This window comes from Clytia hemisphaerica, unplaced genomic scaffold (genome assembly GCF_902728285.1).
Source record: "Clytia hemisphaerica strain Z4C2 unplaced genomic scaffold, Clytia hemisphaerica genome assembly, whole genome shotgun sequence".
NCBI classification, from domain to species: domain Eukaryota; kingdom Metazoa; phylum Cnidaria; class Hydrozoa; order Leptothecata; family Clytiidae; genus Clytia; species Clytia hemisphaerica.
In genome coordinates, this window is record NW_027104076.1 from 212803 (window position 1) to 237414 (window position 24612).

The 24612-nt window shown below is 38.7% G+C and overlaps 2 protein-coding genes across 2 annotated transcripts in view; one reads left to right on the plus strand and one right to left on the minus strand.

Annotated features, from left to right (window-relative positions):
- The window catches only part of LOC136812574 (aquaporin-7-like), a 56339-nt gene that overhangs the window by 20441 nt on the left and 11286 nt on the right, over positions 1-24612 (minus strand). The window lies entirely within an intron of this gene.
- LOC136812535 (mucin-3B-like) overlaps positions 1-24612 on the plus strand; it is a 38008-nt gene that overhangs the window by 3818 nt on the left and 9578 nt on the right. Inside the window, 6 exon segments of the mRNA XM_067069062.1 lie at positions 28-19670; positions 19764-19911; positions 19983-21787; positions 21917-22102; positions 22196-24173; positions 24284-24551. Of these exon segments, the coding sequence (XP_066925163.1) occupies positions 28-19670; positions 19764-19911; positions 19983-21787; positions 21917-22102; positions 22196-24173; positions 24284-24551 (24028 nt within the window).

Here is a 24612-nt window from a genome sequence, read left to right on the forward strand (position 1 = left end):
AACAACAGACGATCCAAACAATGGTAGCGGTGGTTCGAATACGACAGAATCCACTACTGAAACAACAAGTGAAACAACAACTGAATCAACTACTGACTCGTCTACAACTGATTCTACAACTGTACCAACTACGGAAACAACAAGTGAAACAACTACTCAATCAACAACTGATTCTACAACTGTATCCTCTACTGAAACAACAAGTGAAACAACAACTGAATCAACTACTGACTCGTCTACAACTGATTCTACAACTGTACCAACTACGGAAACAACAAGTGAAACAACTACTCAATCAACAACTGACTCAACAACTGTATCCTCTACTGAAACAACAACTGAAACAACTACTGAAGCAACTATTGAATCGTCAACAACAACAGACGATCCAAACAATGGTAGCAGTGGTTCGAATACAACAGAATCCACTACTGATTCCACAACAGACTCGTTAACAACTGACTCAACAACTGTATCCTCTACCGAAACAACAAGTGATACCACAACTGAATTAACTACTGACTCGTCTACAACTGATTCTACAATTGTATCGTCTACTGGAACTACAAGAGAAGCAACAACTGAATTAACTACTGAGTCGTCTACAACTTATCCTACAACTGTATCGTCTACTGAAACTACGAGTGATGCTTCTACTGAATCGTCTACAACTGATTCTACAACTCTATCCTCTACTGAAACAACAAGTGAAGCAACAACTGACTCGTCTACAACCAATTCAACAACTGTATCATCTACTGGAACTACAAGTGAAGCAACTACTGACTCGTCAATCACAACAGACGATCCAAACAATGGCAACGGTGGTTCAAATACTACAGAATCAATTACTGATTCTACAACTGTATCCTCTACTGAAACAACAAGTGATGCCATAACTGAATCAACTACTGACTCGTCTACAACTGATTCTACAACTGAATCGTCAACTGAAACAACAAGTGAAGCAACTACTGACTCGTCAACAACAACAGCCGATTCAAACAATGTAAACGGTCGTTCGAATACTACAGAATCAACTACTGATTCTACAACTGTATCCTCTACTAAAACAACAAGTGAAGCAACTACTGAATCATCTACAACCGATTCAACAACTGTATCATCTACTGGAACTACAAGTGAAGCAACTACTGAATCCACCACTAATTCTACAACTGCAACAACAAGTGAAGCAACTACTGACTCGTCAACAACAACAGACGATCCAAACAATGGCAACGGTGGTTCGAATACTACAGAATCAACTACTGATTCAACAACTGTATCCTCTACTGAAACAACAAGTGATACCACAACTGAAATAACTACTGACACGTCTACAACTGATTCTACAACTGTATCGTCAACTGAAACAACAAGTGAAGCAACTACTGACCCGTCAACAACAACAGACGATCCAAACAATGGCAACGGTGGTTCCACTACTACAGGATCAACAACTGATTCTACAAGTGTATCCTCTACTGAAACAACAAGTGATGTCATAACTGAATCAACCACAGATTTGTTTACAACTGATTCAACAACTGTATTCTCTAATGAAACAACAAGTGATACCACAACGGAATTAACTACTGACTCGTCTACAACTGATTCTACAACTGTATCGTCTACTGAAACAACAAGTGAAGCTACAACTGAATCAACTACTGTGTCAACAAAAAAAGATGATCCTAGCAATGGTAGCGATGGTTTGACAACTGCTGAAGCCACTACTGAATCATTTACAACAACATTTGATCCAACCTCAACAACAGAAGAACTTGATGCCTGCACTTCAGAGATTTCTTTTATCTTAGACCAGTCAGCGGTAATCTCCAAACTGCAACTCAAAAGATTTAAATCTATAGTAAAAACAATTCTCCAATTTACAGGTTTGAGCGAAAAAGGGATAAAGGCCGGCCTTGTATCATTTGCAAAAAACGCAAGAAAGAAAATAACTTGCAACAGCTATGACGGTGACCTTGAAACCTTCACTGCAAGCGTCGAAAATATATCCGTCATTCACAACGAAGCGGCAGAAAGCCATGCAGAAGCTCTGACAGAAGGACTGGAAATCCTTCAGTCTGATGGATGCGGAGAAAGAGATAGCAACATAAAAACAAAAGTAGTTGTCATGATTACGTTTGGTCTACCTGAAGCTGAACATAAACTAAAACAAATCAAATCAAGGATAAAAGCAATTAAGGCAACTGGTACCAAGATCATTATTCTTTCAGTCTACACTAAATTTAAAAAAATTGAAGGAAAGATTGCATTAAAAAAGGACGAGTTTATTAAATTAAAGCCCAATAGAATCCCTGCAATTGAGGATATCGTTCAAAAACTGTTTACCAAACATTGTTTGAACGGCAACCTATCGACAACAGCAAAGCCAACAGATTCGACGGACTCATCTACAACAACTGATAAACCAAACAACAGTAGCGATGGTTCAACAACAACTGAATCAACTACAACTGTATCGTCTAGTGAAACTACCAGCGATGGTTCTACTGATAAAACTACTGACTCGTCTACAAGCGATTCTACAACTTTATCGTCTACTGGAACAACAAGTCAAGCAACAACTGACTCGTCAACAACAAAAACAGATGATCCAAACAATGGTAGCGGTGGTTCGAATACGACAGAATCTACAACTGATTCAACAACTGTATCATCTACTGAAACTACTAGTGATAAAACTACTGAATCGTCTACAACTGATTCTACAACTGTATCATCTACTGAAACAACAAGTGATGCTAAAACTGAATCAACTACAGTACCCACTACTGATTCTACAACTGTACCATCTACTGAAATAACAAGTGAAGCTACTACCAAATCAACTACTGTGCCAACAACAACAGATGATCCAAACAATGGTAGCGGTGGTTTGACAACTACTGAATCCACTACTAAATCATTTACAACAACATTTGATCCAACCTCAACGACAGAAGAACTTGATGCCTGCGCTTCAGAGATTTCTTTCATCTTAGACCAGTCAGCGGTAATCTCCAAACTGCAACTCAAAAGATTTAAATCTATAGTAAAAACAATTCTCCAATTTACAGGTTTGAGCGAAAAAGGGATAAAGGCCGGCCTTGTATCATTTGCAAAAAACGCAAGAAAGAAAATAACTTGCAACAGCTATGACGGTGACCTTGAAAGTTTCACTGCAAGCGTCGAAAATATATCCGTCATTCACAACGAAGCGGCAGAAAGCCATGCAGAAGCTCTGACAGAAGGACTGGAAATCCTTCAGTCCGATGGATGCGGAGAAAGAGATAGCAACATAAAAACAAAAGTAGTTGTCATGATTACGTTTGGTCTACCTGAAGCTGAACATAAACTAAAACAAATCAAATCAAGGATAAAAGCAATCAAGGCAACTGGTACCAAAATCATTATTCTTTCAGTCTACACTAAATTTAAAAAAATTGAAGGAAAGATTGCATTAAAAAAGGACGAGTTTATTAAATTAAAGCCCAATAGAATCCCTGCAATTGAGGATATCGTCCAAAAACTGTTTACCAAACATTGTTTGAATGGCAACCTATCGACAACAGCAAAGCCAACAGATTCGACGGACTCATCTACAACAACTGATAAACCAAACAACAGTAGCGATGGTTCAACAACAACTGAATCAACTACAACTGTATCGTCTAGTGAAACTACCAGCGATGGTTCTACTGATAAAACTACTGATTCGTCTACAAGCGATTCTACAACTGTATCGTCTACTGGAAGAACAAGTCAAGCAACAACTGATTTGTCAACAACAAAAACAGATGAACCAAACAATGGTAGCGGTGGTTCGAATACGACAGAATCTACAACTGATTCAACAACTGTATCATCTACTGAAACTACTAGTGATAAAACTACTGAATCGTCTACAACTGATTCTACAACTGTATCATCTACTGAAACAACAAGTGAAGCAACTACTGACTCGTCTACAACTGATTCAACAACTGTATCATCTACTGAAACTACCAGTGATGAATCTACTGAATCGTCTACAACTGTATCATCTACTGAAACAACAAGTGAAGCAACAACTGACTCATCTACAACTGATTCTACAACTGTATCGTCTACTGGAACAACAAGTCAAGCAACAACTGATTCGCCAACAACAACAACAGATGATCCAAACAATGGTAGCGGTGGTTTGAATACGACAGAATCTACAACAGATTCAACAACTGTATCATCTACTGAAACTACCAGTGATAAAACTACCGAATCGTCTACAACTGATTCTACAACTGTATCATCTACTGAAACAATAAGTGAAGCAACAACTGACTCGTCTACAACCGATTCACCAACTGTATCATCTACTGAAACTACCAGTGATGAATCTTCTGAATCGTCTACAACTGATTCTACAACTGTATCATCTACTGAAACAACAAGTGAAACAACTACTCAATCAAATACTGACTCATCTACAACTGTATCATCTACTGAAACAACAAGTGAAGCAACAACTGACTCGTCTACAACTGATTCTACAACTGTATCGTCTACTGAAACAACAAGTGATGCTAAAACTGAATCAACTACAGTACCCACTACTGATTCTACAACTGTACCATCTACTGAAACAACAAGTGAAGCTACTACCGAATCAACTAGTGTGTCAACAACAACAGATGATCCAAACAATGGTAGCGGTGGTTTGACAACTGCTGAATCCACTACTGAATCATTTACAACAACATTAGATCCAACCTCAACAACAGAAGAACTTGATGCCTGCGCTTCAGAGATTTCTTTCATCTTAGACCAGTCAGCGGTAATCTCCAAACTGCAACTCAAAAGATTTAAATCTATAGTAAAAACAATTCTCCAATTTACAGGTTTGAGCGAAAAAGGGATAAAGGCCGGCCTTGTATCATTTGCAAAAAACGCAAGAAAGAAAATAACTTGCAACAGCTATGACGGTGACCTTGAAAGCTTCACTGCAAGCGTCGAAAATATATCCGTCATTCACAACGAAGCGGCAGAAAGCCATGCAGAAGCTCTGACAGAAGGACTGGAAATCCTTCAGTCCGATGGATGCGGAGAAAGGGATAGCAACATAAAAACAAAAGTAGTTGTCATGATTACGTTTGGTCTACCTGAAGCTGAACATAAACTAAAACAAATCAAATCAAGGATAAAAGCAATCAAGGCAACTGGTACCAAGATTATTATTCTTTCAGTCTACACTAAATTTAAAAAAATTAAAGGAAAGATTGCATTAAACAAGGACGAGTTTATTAAATTAAAGCCCAATAGAATCCCTGCAATTGAGGATATCGTCCAAAAACTGTTTACCAAACATTGTTTGAATGGCAACCTATCGACAACAGCAAAGCCAACAGATTCGACGGACTCATCTATAACAACTGATAAACCAAACAACAGTAGCGATGGATCAACAACAACTGAATCAACTACAACTGTATCGTCTAGTGAAACTACCAGCGATGGTTCTACTGATAAAACTACTGACTCGTCTACAAGCGATTCTACAACTGTATCGTCTACTGGAACAATAAGTCAAGCTACAACTGACTCGTCAACAACAAAAACAGATGATCCAAACAATGGTAGCGGTGGTTCGAATACGACAGAATCTACAACTGATTCAACAACTGTATCATCTACTGAAACTACTAGTGATAAAACTACTGAATCGTCTACAACTGATTCTACAACTGTATCATCTACTGAAACAACAAGTGAAGCAACAACTGACTCGTCTATAACTGATTCAACAACTCTATCGTCTACTGAAATTACCAGTGATGAAACTACCGAATTGTCTACAACTGATTCTACAACTGTATCATCTACTGAAACAACAAGTGAAGCAACAACTGACTCATCTACAACTGATTCAACAACTGTATCCTCTACTGGAACTACAAGTGAAGCAACTACTGACTCATCTACAACTGATTCTACAACTGTATCGTCTACTGAAACAACAAGTGATGCTAAAACTGAATCAACTACAGTACCCACTACTGATTCTACAACTGTACCATCTACTGAAACAACAAGTGAAGCTACTACCGAATCAACTACTGTGTCAACAACAACAGATGATCCAAACAATGGTAGCGGTGGTTTGACAACTGCTGAATCCACTACTGAATCATTTACAACAACATTAGATCCAACCTCAACAACGGAAGAACTTGATGCATGCGCTTCAGAGATTTCTTTCATCTTAGACCAGTCAGCGGTAATCTCAAAACTGCAACTCAAAAGATTTAAATCTATAGTAAAAACAATTCTCCAATTTACAGGTTTGAGCGAAAAAGGGATAAAGGCCGGCCTTGTATCATTTGCAAAAAACGCAAGAAAGAAAATAACTTGCAACAGCTATGACGGTGACCTTGAAAGTTTCACTGCAAGCGTCGAAAATATATCCGTCATTCACAACGAAGCAGCAGAAAGCCATGCAGAAGCTCTGACAGAAGGACTGGAAATCCTTCAGTCTAATGGATGCGGAGAAAGAGATAGCAACATAAAAACAAAAGTAGTTGTCATGATTACGTTTGGTCTACCTGAAGCTGAACATAAACTAAAACAAATCAAATCAAGGATAAAAGCAATCAAGGCAACTGGTACCAAGATCATTATTCTTTCAGTCTACACTAAATTTAAAAAAATTAAAGGAAAGATTGCATTAAACAAGGACGAGTTTATTAAATTAAAGCCCAATAGAATCCCTGCAATTGAGGATATCGTCCAAAAACTGTTTACCAAACATTGTTTGAATCGCAACGTATCGACAACAGCAAAGCCAACAGATTCGACGGACTCAGCTACAACAACTGATAAACCAAACAACAGTAGCGATGGTTCAACAACAACTGAATCAACTACAACTGTATCGTCTAGTGAAACAACCAGCGACGGTTCTACTGATAAAACTACTGACTTGTCTACAAGCGATTCTACAACTGTATCGTCTACTGGAACAACAAGTCAAGCAACAACTGATTCGTCAACAACAAAAACAGATGATCCAAACAATGGTAGCGGTGGTTCGAATACGACAGAATCTACAACTGATTCAACAACTGTATCATCTACTGAAACTACTAGTGATAAAACTACTGAATCGTCTACAACTGATTCTACAACTGTATCATCTACTGAAACAAAAAGTGAAGCAACTACTGACTCGTCTACAACTGATTCAACAACTGTATCATCTACTGAAATTACCAGTGATGAAACTACCGAATCGTCTACAACTGATTCTACAACTGTATCATCTACTGAAACAACAAGTGAAGCAACAACTGACTCGTCTACAACTGATTCACCAACTGTATCATCTACTGAAACTACCAGTGATGAATCTACTGAATCGTCTACAACTGATTCTACAACTGTATCATCTACTGAAACAACAAGTGAAGCAACAACTGAATCGTCTACAACTGATTCTACAACTGTATCATCTACTGAAACAACAAGTGAAGCAACAACTGACTCATCTACATCTGATTCTACAACTGTATCGTCTACTGAAACAACAAGTGATGCTAAAACTGAATCAACTACAGTACCCACTACTGATTCTACAACTGTACCGTCTACTGAAACAACAAGTGAAGCTACTACCGAATCAACTACTGTGTCAACAACAACAGATGATCCAAAACATGGTAGCGGTGATTTGACAACTGCTGAATCCACTACTGAATCATTTACAACAACATTTGATCCAACCTCAACGACAGAAGAACTTGAAGCCTGCGCTTCAGAGATTTCTTTCATCTTAGACCAGTCAGCGGTAATCTCCAAACTGCAACTCAAAAGATTTAAATCTATAGTAAACACAATCCTCCAATTTACAGGTTTGAGCGAAAAAGGGATAAAGGCCGGCCTTGTATCATTTGCAAAAAACGCAAGAAAGAAAATAACTTGCAACAGCTATGACGGTGACCTTGAAAGTTTCACTGCAAGCGTCGAAAATATATCCGTCATTCACAACGAAGCGGCAGAAAGCCATGCAGAAGCTCTGACAGAAGGACTGGAAATCCTTCAGTCCGATGGATGTGGAGAAAGAGATAGCAACATAAAAACAAAAGTAGTTGTCATGATTACGTTCGGTCTACCTGAAGCTGAACATAAACTTAAACAAATCAAATCAAGGATAAAAGCAATCAAGGCAACTGGTAGCAAGATCATTATTCTTTCAGTCTACACTAAATTTAAAAAAATTAAAGGAAAGATTGCATTAAACAACGACGAGTTTATTAAATTAAAGCCCAATAGAATCCCTGCAATTGAGGATATCGTCCAAAAACTGTTTACCAAACATTGTTTGAATGGCAACCTATCGACAATAGCAAAGCCAACAGATTCGACGGACTCATCTACAACAACTGATAAACCGAACAACAGTAGCGATGGTTCAACAACAACTGAATCAACTACAACTGTATCGTCTAGTGAAACTACAAGCGATGGTTCTACTGATAAAACTACTGACTCGTCTACAAGCGATTCTACAACTGTATCGTCTACTGGAACAACAAGTCAAGCAACAACTGATTCGTCAACAACAACAACAACAGATGATCCAAACAATGGTAGCGGTGGTTCGAATACGACAGAATCTACAACTGATTCAACAACTGTATCATCTACTCAAACTACTAGTGAAGCAACAACTGACTCGTCTACAACTGATTCTACAACTGTATCATCTACTGAAACAACAAATGAAGCAACAACTGAATCGTCTACAACTGATTCTACAACTGTATCATCTACTGAAACAACAAGTGAAGCAACAACTGACTCATCTACATCTGATTCTACAACTGTATCGTCTACTGAAACAACAAGTGATGCTAAAATTGAATCAACTACAGCACCCACTACTGATTCTACAACTGTACCATCTACTGAAACAACAAGTGAAGCTACTACCGAATCAACTACTGTGTCAACAACAACAGATGATCCAAACAATGGTAGTGGTGGTTTGACAACTGCTGAATCCACTACTGAATCATTTACAACAACATTTGATCCAACCTCAACGACAGAAGAACTTGATGCCTGCGCTTCAGAGATTTCTTTCATCTTAGACCAGTCAGCGGTAATCTCCAAACTGCAACTCAAAAGATTTAAATCTATAGTAAAAACAATCCTCCAATTTACAGGTTTGAGCGAAAAAGGGATAAAGGCCGGCCTTGTATCATTTGCAAAAAACGCAAGAAAGAAAATAACTTGCAACAGCTATGACGGTGACCTTGAAAGCTTCACTGCAAGCGTCGAAAATATATCCGTCATTCACAACGAAGTGGCAGAAAGCCATGCAGAAGCTCTGACAGAAGGACTGGAAATCCTTCAGTCCGATGGATGTGGAGAAAGAGATAGCAACATAAAAACAAAAGTAGTTGTCATGATTACGTTCGGTCTACCTGAAGCTGAACATAAACTAAAACAAATCAAATCAAAAATAAAAGCAATCAAGGCAACTGGTACCAAGATCATTATTCTTTCAGTCTACACTAAATTTAAAAAAATTAAAGGAAAGATTGCATTAAACAAGGACGAGTTTATTAAATTAAAGCCCAATAGAATCCCTGCAATTGAGGATATCGTCCAAAAACTGTTTACCAAACATTGTTTGAATGGCAACCTATCGACAATAGCAAAGCCAACAGATTCGACGGACTCATCTACAACAACTGATAAACCGAACAACAGTAGCGATGGTTCAACAACAACTGAATCAACTACAACTGTATCGTCTAGTGAAACTACCAGCGATGGTTCTACTGATAAAACTACTGACTCGTCTACAAGCGATTCTACAACTGTATCGTCTACTGGAACAACAAGTCAAGCAACAACTGATTCGTCAACAACAACAACAACGGATGATCCAAACAATGGTAGCGGTGGTTCGAATACGACAGAATCTACAACTGATTCTACAACTGTATCATCTACTGAAACAACAAGTGAAGCAACTACTGACTCGTCTACAACTGATTCAACAACTGTACCTTCTACTGAAATTACCACTGATGAAACTACCGAATCGTCTACAACTGTATCATCTACTGAAACAACAAGTGAAGCAACAACTGACTCGTCTACAACCGATTCACCAACTGTATCATCTACTGAAACTACCACTGATGAAACAACTGTATCGTCTTCTAAAACAACAAGTGAAGCTACAACTGAATCAACTACTGACTCGCCTACAACAACAGATGATCCAAACAATGGTAGTGGAGGTTCGACAACTCCTGAATCCATTACTGGTTCTACAACTGTATCGTCTACTGAAACAACAAGTAAAGCTACAATTGAATCAACTACTGAATCAACAAGAAACTCTACATCTGCACCGTCTACTACTGTTCAAAGTCCAAATAACGGTTCTGATTCAGTAGCAACTACAACAACTGCTGCAACAACAAATACACCTTCAACAACTACTACAGCTACAACGAGAAATGGGCTTACAACAAATGCTGCAACTACAACAACAAATACACCTGCAACAACCAATGCACCTCCAACAACATCAAATGACTGTTATTCTGAGTTCACTTTTGTCGTTGACAACTCTGCTTACATGGCAGAATCACAATTCAAAAATGTAAAATCACTAATAATCAACTTTATCAAAGAGGCAGGTTTAAGCGAAGATGGTAACAAAGCGACACTAATATCATTTGCAGAGACGGTGAAAATGCATATTAATTGCCATAACAGAGAGGAAGGACATTATCTAAATGCAGTTGATAAATTGTCAATATATGATGAAGAGTGTAAAGTTTATTCAAAAGCTTTGGAAACTGGAAAGAAATCTCTGGAAACAGAGGGCTGTGGAGCACGACCAAACTACATTACAAACAAATTTTTAGTCATGATATTTTATGATATACCAGAGGAAGAAAGTGAATTGAAAAAAATAAGGTTTCAAATAATGAAAATAAGAAACGCAGGAATAAAAATATTCATTTTGGGAATTTATCCAAAGTTCAAAGACATATCAGATGACCTCGACTTAAGAAACCATGAGTATTACAGACTTGGACTTCCATCAAATCCACTACGAAAGAAAATCTTCAAAAATATCCTTCACGAAATTTGCAATAATGAACCAAAAACAACCCAAACTACAATAGTATCTCCTACTACATCTAAAACTACATCTAAATCAACAACTGATCTTTCAACTGATTCCACTACTAAGTCTAAAACTGTATCATCTACTGAAATAATAAGTGATGCTACAACTGAATCAACCACAGACTCGTCTACTACTGATTCTACAACTGTATCGTCTACTGAAACAACAAGTGATGCTACTACCGAATCAACTACTGTGTTTACAACAACAGATGATCCAAACAACGGTAGCGGTGGTTTGACAACTGCTGAATCCACTACTGAATCATTTACAACAATATTTGATCCAACCTCAACAACAGAAGAACTTGATGCCTGCACTTCAGAGATTTCTTTTATCTTAGACCAGTCAGCGGTAATCTCCAAACTGCAACTCAAAAGATTTAAAACTATAGTAAAAACAATTCTACAATTTACAGGTCTGAGCGAAAAAGGAATAAAGGCCGGCCTTGTATCATTTGCAAAAAACGCAAGAAAGAAAATAACTTGCAACAGCTATGACGGTGACCTTGAAACCTTCACTGCAAGCGTCGAAAATATATCCGTCATTCACAACGAAGCGGCAGAAAGCCATGCAGAAGCTCTGACAGAAGGACTTGAAATCCTTCAGTCTGATGGATGCGGAGAAAGAGATAGCAACATAAAAACAAAAGCAGTTGTCATGATTACGTTTGGTCTACCTGAAGCTGAACATAAACTAAAACAAATCAAATCAAGGATAAAAGCAATCAAGGCAACTGGTACCAAGATTATTATTCTTTCAGTCTACACTAAATTTAAAAAAATTAAAGGAAAGATTGCATTAAACAAGGACGAGTTTATTAAATTAAAGCCCAATAGAATCCCTGCAATTGAGGATATCGTCCAAAAACTGTTTACCAAACATTGTTTGAATGGCAATCTATCGACAACAGCAAAGCCAACAGATTCGACAGACTCATCTACAACAACTGATAAACCAAACAACAGTAGCGATGGTTCGACAAAATCAACTACAACTGTATCGTCTACTGAAACTACCAGTGATAAAACTACTGAATCGTCTACAACTGATTCTACAACTGTATCGTCTACTGAAACAACAAGTGAAGCAACTACTGAATCAACTACTGACTCGTCCACAAGTGATTCTACAACTGTATCTTCTACTGAAATAACAAGTGAAGCAACAACTGATTCGTCAACAACAACAGATGATCCAAACAATGGTAGCGGTGGTTCGAATACTACAGAATCAACTACTGATTCTACAACTAAATCCTCTACTGAAACAACAAGTGAAGCAACTACTGAATCAACTACTGACTCGTCTACAACTGAATCAACCACAGATTCGTCTACAACTGATTCAACAACTGTATCGTCCACTGAAACAACAAGTGATGCTTCTACTGAATCCACGAATAAGTTGTCTACAACAACAGATAATCGAAATAATGGCGAAAGTTCGACTACCACTGATCTCACGAATGGGTTCACAACAGTATCGTCAACTGAAATAACCGGCGCAGCCACTTCTGAATCACTGACTAATATTTCAATCACAACAACTGGAGAAATTACAACTGAAACCTTTGGAAATGGAACTGAACCACCCGCACCTTCTACTACAACTGATATTTTCACGACAAATGAAACACAAACCAATTTATCGACAGAATGCCATTCAAACATCGCATTTGTTATAGATACTTCAAAATATATATCTGGAGTAGTTTTGCATAAGATGAAAAAGTTTGTGAAAAATATAATCTTGAAATTTGGATTAGACGTTTTAGGCAGTAGAGCTGCGGTTGTCACTTTTTCGGATAAAGCCCGCACAAAAATAAGATGTGATGAATACAATGATGACGCCAATGTATTCATTGACCGATTAGATAAAGTGAAAACTCAGAAAAAGGCGCCAACAGCTCATGCAGAGGCATTGAAGAAAAGCTTTAACATTCTTCGATCAAATAGTTGTGAAAACCAACATAAAGATACAAATGGTAAAATAATGGTCATGTTAATAAATGATCTTCCAAATGGCGAAGAAGAAAGACAGAGATTCAAGCACCAAGTGAAGAAAATAAAAGCCGGAAACGTCAGAGTGTTTATTTTGTCTATATACACTAAACTTCGAGAACTTAAAGAAGCACTTAATCTAGAGGAGAATGAAGCCTTTTCCATTGGTAAACCAACAGATTTACTGAAAAAGCAAATCTTAGAGAAAATCATGAAAGAAGTATGTATTCAAAAACTAGTAAACCCATCAACGACTATTTCAACTTTCTCAACAACAGAATTTACAACCAAGTCTCTGATCAAATCTTCTACAAAAGCTGCAACTGATTCATCAACTACAGTACCCAGCGAAAAGACAACGACTATCTTATCTACAACAACAGAAGATCCAAACAACGGTGGTGACGGCTCAGGATTCACCACGACTAAAACCACCACAGAATCAAAAACAAACTCTACATCTGCACCATCTACTACTGTTCAAACTCCAAATAACGGTTCTGATTCAGGAGCAACTACAACAACTGCTGCAACTACAAAAACAAATACACCTACAAAAACTACTGCAGCTACAACGACAAATGGGCTTACAACAAATGCTGCAACTACAACAACAAATACATTTGCAACAACCAATGCACCTACAACAACATCAAATGACTGTTATTCTGAGTTCACTTTTATCGTTGACGACTCTGCTTACATGGCAGAATCACAATTCAAAAATGTAAAATCACTTATAAATAACTTTATTAAAGAGGCAGGTTTAAGCGAAGATGGTAACAAAGCGACATTAATATCATTTGCAGAGACGGTGAAAATGCATATTAATTGCCATAACAGAGAGGAAGGACATTATCTAAATGCAGTTGATAAATTGTCAATATATGATGAAGAGTGTAAAGTTTATTCAAAAGCTTTGGAAACTGGAAAGAAATCTCTGGAAACAGAGGGCTGTGGAACACGATCAAACTACATTACAAACAAAATTTTAGTCATGATATTTTATGATATACCAGAGGAAGAAAGTGAATTGCAAAAAATAAGATTTCAAATAAAGAAAATAAGAAACGCGGGAATAAAAATATACATTTTGGGAATTTATCCAAAGTTCAAAGACATATCAGATGACCTCGGCTTAGGAAATAATGAGTATTACAGACTTGGACTTCCATCGAATCCACTACGAAAGAAAATCTTCGAAAATATCCTTCACGAAATTTGCAACAATGAACCAAAAACAACCCAAACTACAATAGTGTCTACTACTACATCTAAAACTACATCTAAATCAACAACTGGTCTTTCAACTGATTCCACTTCTACATTTACAACTGTACAGTCTACTAAAACAACAAGTAATGCTACAACTGAATTAACTACTGACTCGTCTACAACTGATTCTACAACTGTATCCTCTACTGGAACTACAAGCGAAGCAACAACTGAATCCACCACTGAGTCTTCCAATGAATCTACCAGTGATGCTTCTACTACTGATTCTACAACTGAATCCTCTACTGAAAAAACAAGTGAAGCAACTACTGAATCAACTACTGACTCGACCACAACTGATTCTACAACTGTATCGTCTACTGGAACTACAAGTGAAGCAACAACTGAATCCACCACTGAGTCTTCCACAGAACCTACCAGCGATGCTTCTACTACTGATTCTACAACTGTATCGTCTACGGAAACAACAAGTGATACCACAACTGAACTAACTACTGACTCGTCTACAACTGATTCTACAGCTGTATCGTCTACTGGAACTACAAGTGAAGCAACAGCTGATTCCACTACTGAGTCTTCCACTGAAACTACCAGTGATGCTTCTACTACTGATTCTACAACTGTATCGTCTACTGAAACAACAAGTGATACCACAACTGAACTAACTACTGACTCGTCTACAACTGATTCTACAACTGTATCGTCTACTGGAACTAAAAGTGAAACAACAACTGAATCCACTACTGAGTCTTCCACTGAAACTACTTCTACTGAATCCACTACTGGTTCTACAACTGTAACAACAAGTGAAGCAACTACTGACTCGTCAAAAACAACAGACGATCCAAACAATGGCAACGGTGGTTCGAATACTACAGAATCAACTACTGATTCTACAACTGTATCGTCTACTAAAACTACAAGTGAAGCAACAACTGAATCCACCACTGAGTCTTCGACTGAAACTACCAGCGATGCTTCTACTACTGATTCTACAACTGTATTGCCTACTGGAACAACAAGTGATACCACAACTGAACTAACTACTGACTCGTCTACAACTGATTCTACAACTGTATCGTCTACGGGAACTACAAGTGAAGCAACAACTGAATCCACTACTGAGTCTTCCACTGAAACTACCAGTGATGCTTCTACTACTGATTCTACAACTGTATCGTCTACTGAAACAACAAGTGATACCACAACTGAACTAACTACTGACTCGTCTACAACTGATTCTACAACTGTATCGTCTACTGGAACTACAAGTGAAGCAACAACTGAATCAACTACTGAGTCTTCCACTGAAACTACTTCTACTGAATCCACTACTGGTTCTACAACTGTAACAACAAGTGAAGCAACTACTGACTCGTCAACAACAACAGACGATCCAAACAATGGCAACGGTGGTTCGAATACTACAGAATCAACTACTGATTCTACAACTGTATCGTCTACTGAAACAACAAGTGATACCACAACTGAAATAACTACTGACTCCTCTACAACTGATTCTACAACTGTATCGTCTACTGAAACTAGAAGTGAAGCAACAACTGAATCCATCACTGAGTCTTCCAATGAAACTACCAGTGATGCTTCTACTACTGATTCTACAACTGTATCGTCTACTGAAACAACAAGTGATAGCACAACTGAACTAACTACTGACTCGTCTACAACTGAATCTACAACTGTATCGTCTACTGGAACTACAAGTGAAGAAACAACTGAATCCACTACTGAGTCTTCCACTGAAACTACTTCTACTGAATCCACTACTGGTTCTACAAGTGTAACAACAAGTGAAGCAACTACTGACTTGTCAACAACAACAGACGATCCAAACAATGGCAACGGTGGTTCGAATACTACAGAATCAACTACTGATTCTACAACTGTATCGTCTACTGGAACTACAAGTGAAGCAACAACTGAATCCACCACTGAGTCTTCGACTGAAACTACCAGCGATGCTTCTACTACTGATTCTACAACTGTATCGTCTACTGAAACAACAAGTGATACCACAACTGAACTAACTACTGACTCGTCTACAACTGATTCTACAACTGTATCGTCTACTGGAACTACAAGTGAAGCAACAACTGAATCCACTACTGAGTCTTCCACTGAAACTACCAGTGATGCTTCTACTACTGATTCTACAACTGTATCGTCTACTGAAACAACAAGTGATACCACAACTGAACTAACTACTGACTCGTCTACAACTGATTCTACAACTGTATCGTCTACTGGAACTACAAGTGAAGCAACAACTGAATCAACTACTGAGTCTTCCACTGAAACTACTTCTACTGAATCCACTACTGGTTCTACAACTGTAACAACAAGTGAAGCAACTACTGACTCGTCAACAACAACAGACGATCCAAACAATGGCAACGGTGGTTCGAATACTACAGAATCAACTACTGATCCTACAACTGTATCGTCTACTGAAACAACAAGTGATACCACAACTGAGATAACTACTGACTCCTCTACAACTGATTCTACAACTCTATCGTCTACTGGAACTACAAGTGAAGCAACAACTGAATCCACCACTGAGTCTTCCACTGAAACTACCAGTGATGCTTCTAATACTGATTCTACAACTGTATCGTCTACTGAAACAACAAGTGATACCACAACTGAACTAACTACTGACTCGTCTACAACTGATTCTACAACTGTATCGTCTACTGGAACTACAAGTGAAGCAACAACTGAATCCACTACTGAGTCTTCCACTGAAACTACTTCTACTGAATCCACTACTGGTTCTACAAATGTAACAACAAGTGAAGCAACTACTGACTCGTCAACAACAACAGACGATCCAAACAATGGCAACGGTGGTTCGAATACTACAGAATCAACTACTGATCCTAAAACTGTATCGTCTACTGAAACAACAAGTGATACCACAACTGAAATAACTACTGACTCCTCTACAACTGATTCTACAACTCTATCGTCTACTGGAACTACAAGTGAAGCAACAACTGAATCCACCACTGAGTCTTCCACTGAAACTACCAGTGATGCTTCTACTACTGATTCTACAACTGTATCGTCTACTGAAACAACAAGTGATACCACAACTGAACTAACTACTGACTCGTCTACAACTGATTCTACAACTGTATCGTCTACTGGAACTACAAGTGAAGCAACAACTGAATCCACCACTGAGTCTTCGACTGAAACTACCAGTGATGCTTCTACTACTGATTCTACAACTGTATCGTCTACTGAAACAACAAGTGATACCACAACTGAACTAACTACTGACTCGTCTACAACTGATTCTACAACTGTATCGTCTACTGGAACTACAAGTGAAGCAACAACTGAATCCAAAACTGAGTCTTCCAATGAAACTACCAGTGATGCTTCTACTACTGATTCTACAACTGTAACAACAAGTGAAGCAACTACTGACTCTCCAACAACAACAGACGATCCAAACAATGGCAACGATGGTTCGAATACTACAGAATCAACTACTGATTCTACAATTGTATCGTCTACTGAAACAACAAGTGATACCACAACTGAAATAACTACTGACTCCTCTACAACTGATTCTACAACTGTATCGTCTACTAGAACTACAAGTGAAGCAACAACTGAATCCACAACTGAGTCTTCCAATGAAACTACCAGTGATGCTTCTACTACTGATGCTACAACTGTATCGTCTACTGAAACAACAAGTGATACCACAACTGAACTAACTACTGACTCGTCTACAACTGAATCTGCAACTGTATCGTCTACTGGAACTACAAGTGAAGAAACAACTGAATCCACTACTGAGTCTTCCACTGAAACTACTTCTACTGAATCCACTACTGGTTCTACAAGTGTAACAACAAGTGAAGCAACTACTGACTTGTCAACAACAACAGACGATCCAAACAATGGCAACGGTGGTTCGAATACTACAGAATCAACTACTGATTCTACAACTGTATCGTCTACTGGAACTACAAGTGAAGCAACAACTGAATCCACCACTGAGTCTTCGACTGAAACTAACAGCGATGCTTCTACTACTGATTCTACAACTGTATCGTCCACTGAAACAACAAGTGATACCACAACTGAACTAACTACTGACTCGTCTACAACTGATTCTACAACTGTATCGTCTACTGGAACTACAAGTGAAGCAACAACTGAATCCACTACTGAGTCTTCCACTGAAACTACCAGTGATGCTTCTACTACTGATTCTACAACTGTATCGTCTACCGAAACAACAAGTGATACCACAACTGAACTAACTACTGACTCGTCTACAACTGATTCTACAACTGTATCGTCTACTGGAACTACAAGTGAAGCAACAACTGAATCCACTACTGAGTCTTCCACTGAAACTACTTCTACTGAATCCACTACTGGCTCTACAACTGTAACAACAAGTGAAGCAACTACTGACTCGTCAACAACAACAGAGGATCCAAACAATGGCAACGGTGGTTCGAATACTACAGAATCAACTACTGATTCTACAACTGTATCCTCTACTGAAACAACAACTGATACCACAACTGAAATAACTACTGACTCGTCTACAACTGATTCTACAACTGTATCGTCTACTGGAACTACAAGTGAAGCAACAACTGAATCCACCACTGAGTCTTCAGCTGAAACTACCAGTGATGCTTCTACTACTGATTCTACAACTGTATCGTCTACTGAAACAACAAGTGATACCACAACTGAACTAACTACTGACTCGTCTACAACTGATTCTACAACTGTATCGTCTACTGGAACTACAAGTGAAGCAACAACTGAATCCACTACTGAGTCTTCCACTGAAACTACCAGTGATGCTTCTACTACTGATTCTACAACTGTATCGTCTACTGAAACAACAAGTGATACCACAACTGAACTAACTACTGACTCGTCTACAACTGATTCTACAACTGTATCGTCTACTGGAACTACAAGTGAAGCAACAACTGAATCCACTACTGAGTCTTCCACTGAAACTACTTCTACTGAATCCACTACTGGCTCTACAACTGTATCGTCTACTGAAACAACAAGTGATACCACAACTGAACTAACTACTGACTCGTCTACAACTGATTCTACAACTGTATCGTCTACTGGAACTACAAGTGAAGCAACAACTGAATCCACTCCTGAGTCTTCCACTGAAACTACTTCTACTGAATCCACTACTGGTTCTACAACTGTAACAACAAGTGAAGCAACTACTGACTCGTCAACAACAACAGAGGATCCAAACAATGGCAACGGTGGTTCGAATACTACAGAATCAACTACTGATTCTACAACTGTATCCTCTACTGAAACAACAACTGATACCACAACTGAAATAACTACTGACTCGTCTACAACTGATTCTACAACTGTATCGTCTACTGAAACTACAAGTGAAGCAACAACTGAATCCACCACTGAGTCTTCAGCTGAAACTACCAGTGATGCTTCTACTACTGATTCTACAACTGTATCGTCTACTGAAACAACAGTGATACCACAACTGAACTAACTACTGACTCGTCTACAACTGATTCTACAACTGTATCGTCTACTGGAACTACAAGTGAAGCAACAACTGAATCCACTACTGAGTCTTCCACTGAAACTACTTCTACTGAATCCACTACTGGCTCTACAACTGTATCGTCTACTGAAACAACAAGTGATACCACAACTGAACTAACTACTGACTCGTCTACAACTGATTCTACAACTGTATCGTCTACTGGAACTACAAGTGAAGCAACAACTGAATCCACTCCTGAGTCTTCCACTGAAACTACTTCTACTGAATCCACTACTGGTTCTACAACTGTAACAACAAGTGAAGCAACTACTGACTCGTCAACAACAACAGAGGATCCAAACAATGGCAACGGTGGTTCGAATACTACAGAATCAACTACTGATTCTACAACTGTATCCTCTACTGAAACAACAACTGATACCACAACTGAAATAACTACTGACTCGTCTACAACTGATTCTACAACTGTATCGTCTACTGAAACTACAAGTGAAGCAACAACTGAATCCACCACTGAGTCTTCAGCTGAAACTACCAGTGATGCTTCTACTACTGATTCTACAACTGTATCGTCTACTGAAACAACAAGTGATACCACAACTGAACTAACTACTGACTCGTCTACAACTGAATCTGCAACTGTATCGTCTACTGGAACTACAAGTGAAGAAACAACTGAATCCACTACTGAGTCTTCCACTGAAACTACTTCTACTGAATCCACTACTGGTTCTACAAGTGTAACAACAAGTGAAGCAACTACTGACTTGTCAACAACAACAGACGATCCAAACAATGGCAACGGTGGTTCGAATACTACAGAATCAACTACTGATTCTACAACTGTATCGTCTACTGGAACTACAAGTGAAGCAACAACTGAATCCACCACTGAGTCTTCGACTGAAACTACCAGCGATGCTTCTACTACTGATTCTACAACTGTATCGTCCACTGAAACAACAAGTGATACCACAACTGAACTAACTACTGACTCGTCTACAACTGATTCTACAACTGTATCGTCTACTGGAACTACAAGTGAAGCAACAACTGAATCCACTACTGAGTCTTCCACTGAAACTACCAGTGATGCTTCTACTACTGATTCTACAACTGTATCGTCTACTGAAACAACAAGTGATACCACAACTGAACTAACTACTGACTCGTCTAAAACTGATTCTACAACTGTATCGTCTACTGGAACTACAAGTGAAGCAACAACTGAATCCACTACTGAGTCTTCCACTGAAACTACTTCTACTGAATCCACTACTGGCTCTACAACTGTAACAACAAGTGAAGCAACTACTGACTCGTCAACAACAACAGAGGATCCAAACAATGGCAACGGTGGTTCGAATACTACAGAATCAACTACTGATTCTACAACTGTATCCTCTACTGAAACAACAACTGATACCACAACTGAAATAACTACTGACTCGTCTACAACTGATTCTACAACTGTATCGTCTACTGGAACTACAAGTGAAGCAACAACTGAATCCACCACTGAGTCTTCAGCTGAAACTACCAGTGATGCTTCTACTACTGATTCTACAACTGTATCGTCTACTGAAACAACAAGTGATACCACAACTGAACTAACTACTGACTCGTCTACAACTGATTCTACAACTGTATCGTCTACTGGAACTACAAGTGAAGCAACAACTGAATCCACTACTGAGTCTTCCACTGAAACTACCAGTGATGCTTCTACTACTGATTCTACAACTGTATCGTCTACTGAAACAACAAGTGATACCCACAACTGAACTAACTACTGACTCGTCTACAACTGATTCTACAACTGTATCGTCTACTGGAACTACAAGTGAAGCAACAACTGAATCCACTACTGAGTCTTCCACTGAAACTACTTCTACTGATCCACTACTGGCTCTACAACTGTATCGTCTACTGAAACAACAAGTGATACCACAACTGAACTAACTACTGACTCGTCTACAACTGATTCTACAACTGTATCGTCTACTGGAACTACAAGTGAAGCAACAACTGAATCCACTCCTGAGTCTTCCACTGAAACTACTTCTACTGAATCCACTACTGGTTCTACAACTGTAACAACAAGTGAAGCAACTACTGACTCGTCAACAACAACAGAGGATCCAAACGATGGCAACGGTGGTTCGAATACTACAGAATCAACTACTGATTCTACAACTGTATCCTCTACTGAAACAACAACTGATACCACAACTGAAATAACTACTGACTCGTCTACAACTGATTCTACAACTGTATCGTCTACTGAAACTACAAGTGAAGCAACAACTGAATCCACCACTGAGTCTTCAGCTGAAACTACCAGTGATGCTTCTACTACTGATTCTACAACTGTATCGTCTACTGAAACAACAAGTGATACCACAACTGAACTAACTACTGACTCGTCTACAACTGATTCTACAACTGTATCGTCTACTGGAACTACAAGTGAAACAACAACTGAATCCACTACTGAGTCTTCCACTGAAACTACCAGTGATGCTTCTACTACTGATTCTACAACTGTATCGTCTACTGAAACAACAAGTGATACCACAACTGAACTAACTACTGACTCGTCTACAACTGATTCTACAACTGTATCGTCTACTGGAACTACAAGTGAAGCAACAACTGAATCCACTACTGAGTCTTCCACTGAAACTACCAGTGATGCTTCTACTACTGATTCTACAACTGTAACATCAAGTGAAGCAACTACTGACTCGTCAACAACAACAGACGATCCAAACAATGGCAACGGTGGTTCGAATACTACAGAATCAACTACTGATTCTACAACTGTATCGTCTACTGAAACAACAAGTGATACCACAACTGAAATAACTACTGACTCCTCTACAACTGATTCTACAACTGTATCGTCTACTGTAAATACAAGTGAAGCAACAACTGAATCCACCACTGAGTATTCCAATGAAACTACCAGTGATGCTTCTACTACTGATTCTACAACTGTATCGTCTACTGAAACAACAAGTGATACCACAACTGAACTAACTACTGACTCGTCTACAACTGAATCTACAACTGTATCGTCTACTGGAACTACAAGTGAAGAAACAACTGAATCCACTACTGAGTCTTCCACTGAAACTACTTCTACTGAATCCACTACTGGTTCTACAAGTGTAACAACAAGTGAAGCAACTACTGACTTGTCAACAACAACAGACGATCCAAACAATGGCAACGGTGGTTCGAATACTACAGAATCAACTACTGATTCTACAACTGTATCGTCTACTGAAACAACAAGTGATACCACAACTGAAATAACTACTGACTCCTCTACAACTGATTCTACAACTGTATCGTCTACTGGAACTACAAGTGAAGCAACAACTGAATCCACCACTGAGTCTTCGACTGAAACTAACAGCGATGCTTCTACTACTGATTCTACAACTGTATCGTCTACTGAAACAACAAGTGATACCACAACTGAACTAACTACTGACTCGTCTACAACTGATTCTACAACTGTATCGTCTACTGGAACTACAAGTGAAGCAACAACTGAATCCACTACTGAGTCTTCCACTGAAACTACCAGTGATGCTTCTACTACTGATTCTACAACTGTATCGTCTACTGAAACAACAAGTGATACCACAACTGAACTAATTACTGACTCGTCTACAACTGATTCTACAACTGTATCGTCTACTGGAACTACAAGTGAAGCAACAACTGAATCCACTCCTGAGTCTTCCACTGAAACTACTTCTACTGAATCCACTACTGGTTCTACAACTGTAACAACAAGTGAAGCAACTACTGACTCGTCAACAACAACAGACGATCCAAACAATGGCAACGGTGGTTCGAATACTACAGAATCAACTACTGATTCTACAACTGTATCCTCTACTGAAACAACAAGTGATACCACAACTGAAATAACTACTGACTCGTCTACAACTGATTCTACAACTGTATCGTCTACTGGAACTACAAGTGAAGCAACAACTGAATCCACCACTGAGTCTTCCACTGAAACTATCAGTGACGCTTCTACTACTGATTCTACAACTGTATCGTCTACTGAAACAACAAGTGATACCACAACTGAACTAACTACTGACTTGTCTACAACTGATTCTACAACGTATCGTCTACTGGAACTACAAGTGAAGCAACAACTGAATCCACTACTGAGTCTTCCACTGAAACTACTTCTACTGAATCCAATACTGGTTCTACAAATGTAACAACAAGTGAAGCAACTACTGACTCGTCAACAACAACAGACGATCCAAACAATGGCAACGGTGGTTCGAATACTACAGAATCAACTACTGATTCTACAACTGTATCGTCTACTGGAACTACAAGTGAAGCAACAACTGAATCCACCACTGAGTCTTCGACTGAAACTACCAGCCATGCTTCTACTACTGATTCTACAACTGTATCGTCTACTGAAACAACAAGTGATACCACAACTGAACTAACTACTGACTCGTCTACAACTGATTCTACAACTGTATCGTCTACTGGAACAACAAGTGAAGCAACAACTGAATCCACTACTGAGTCTTCCACTG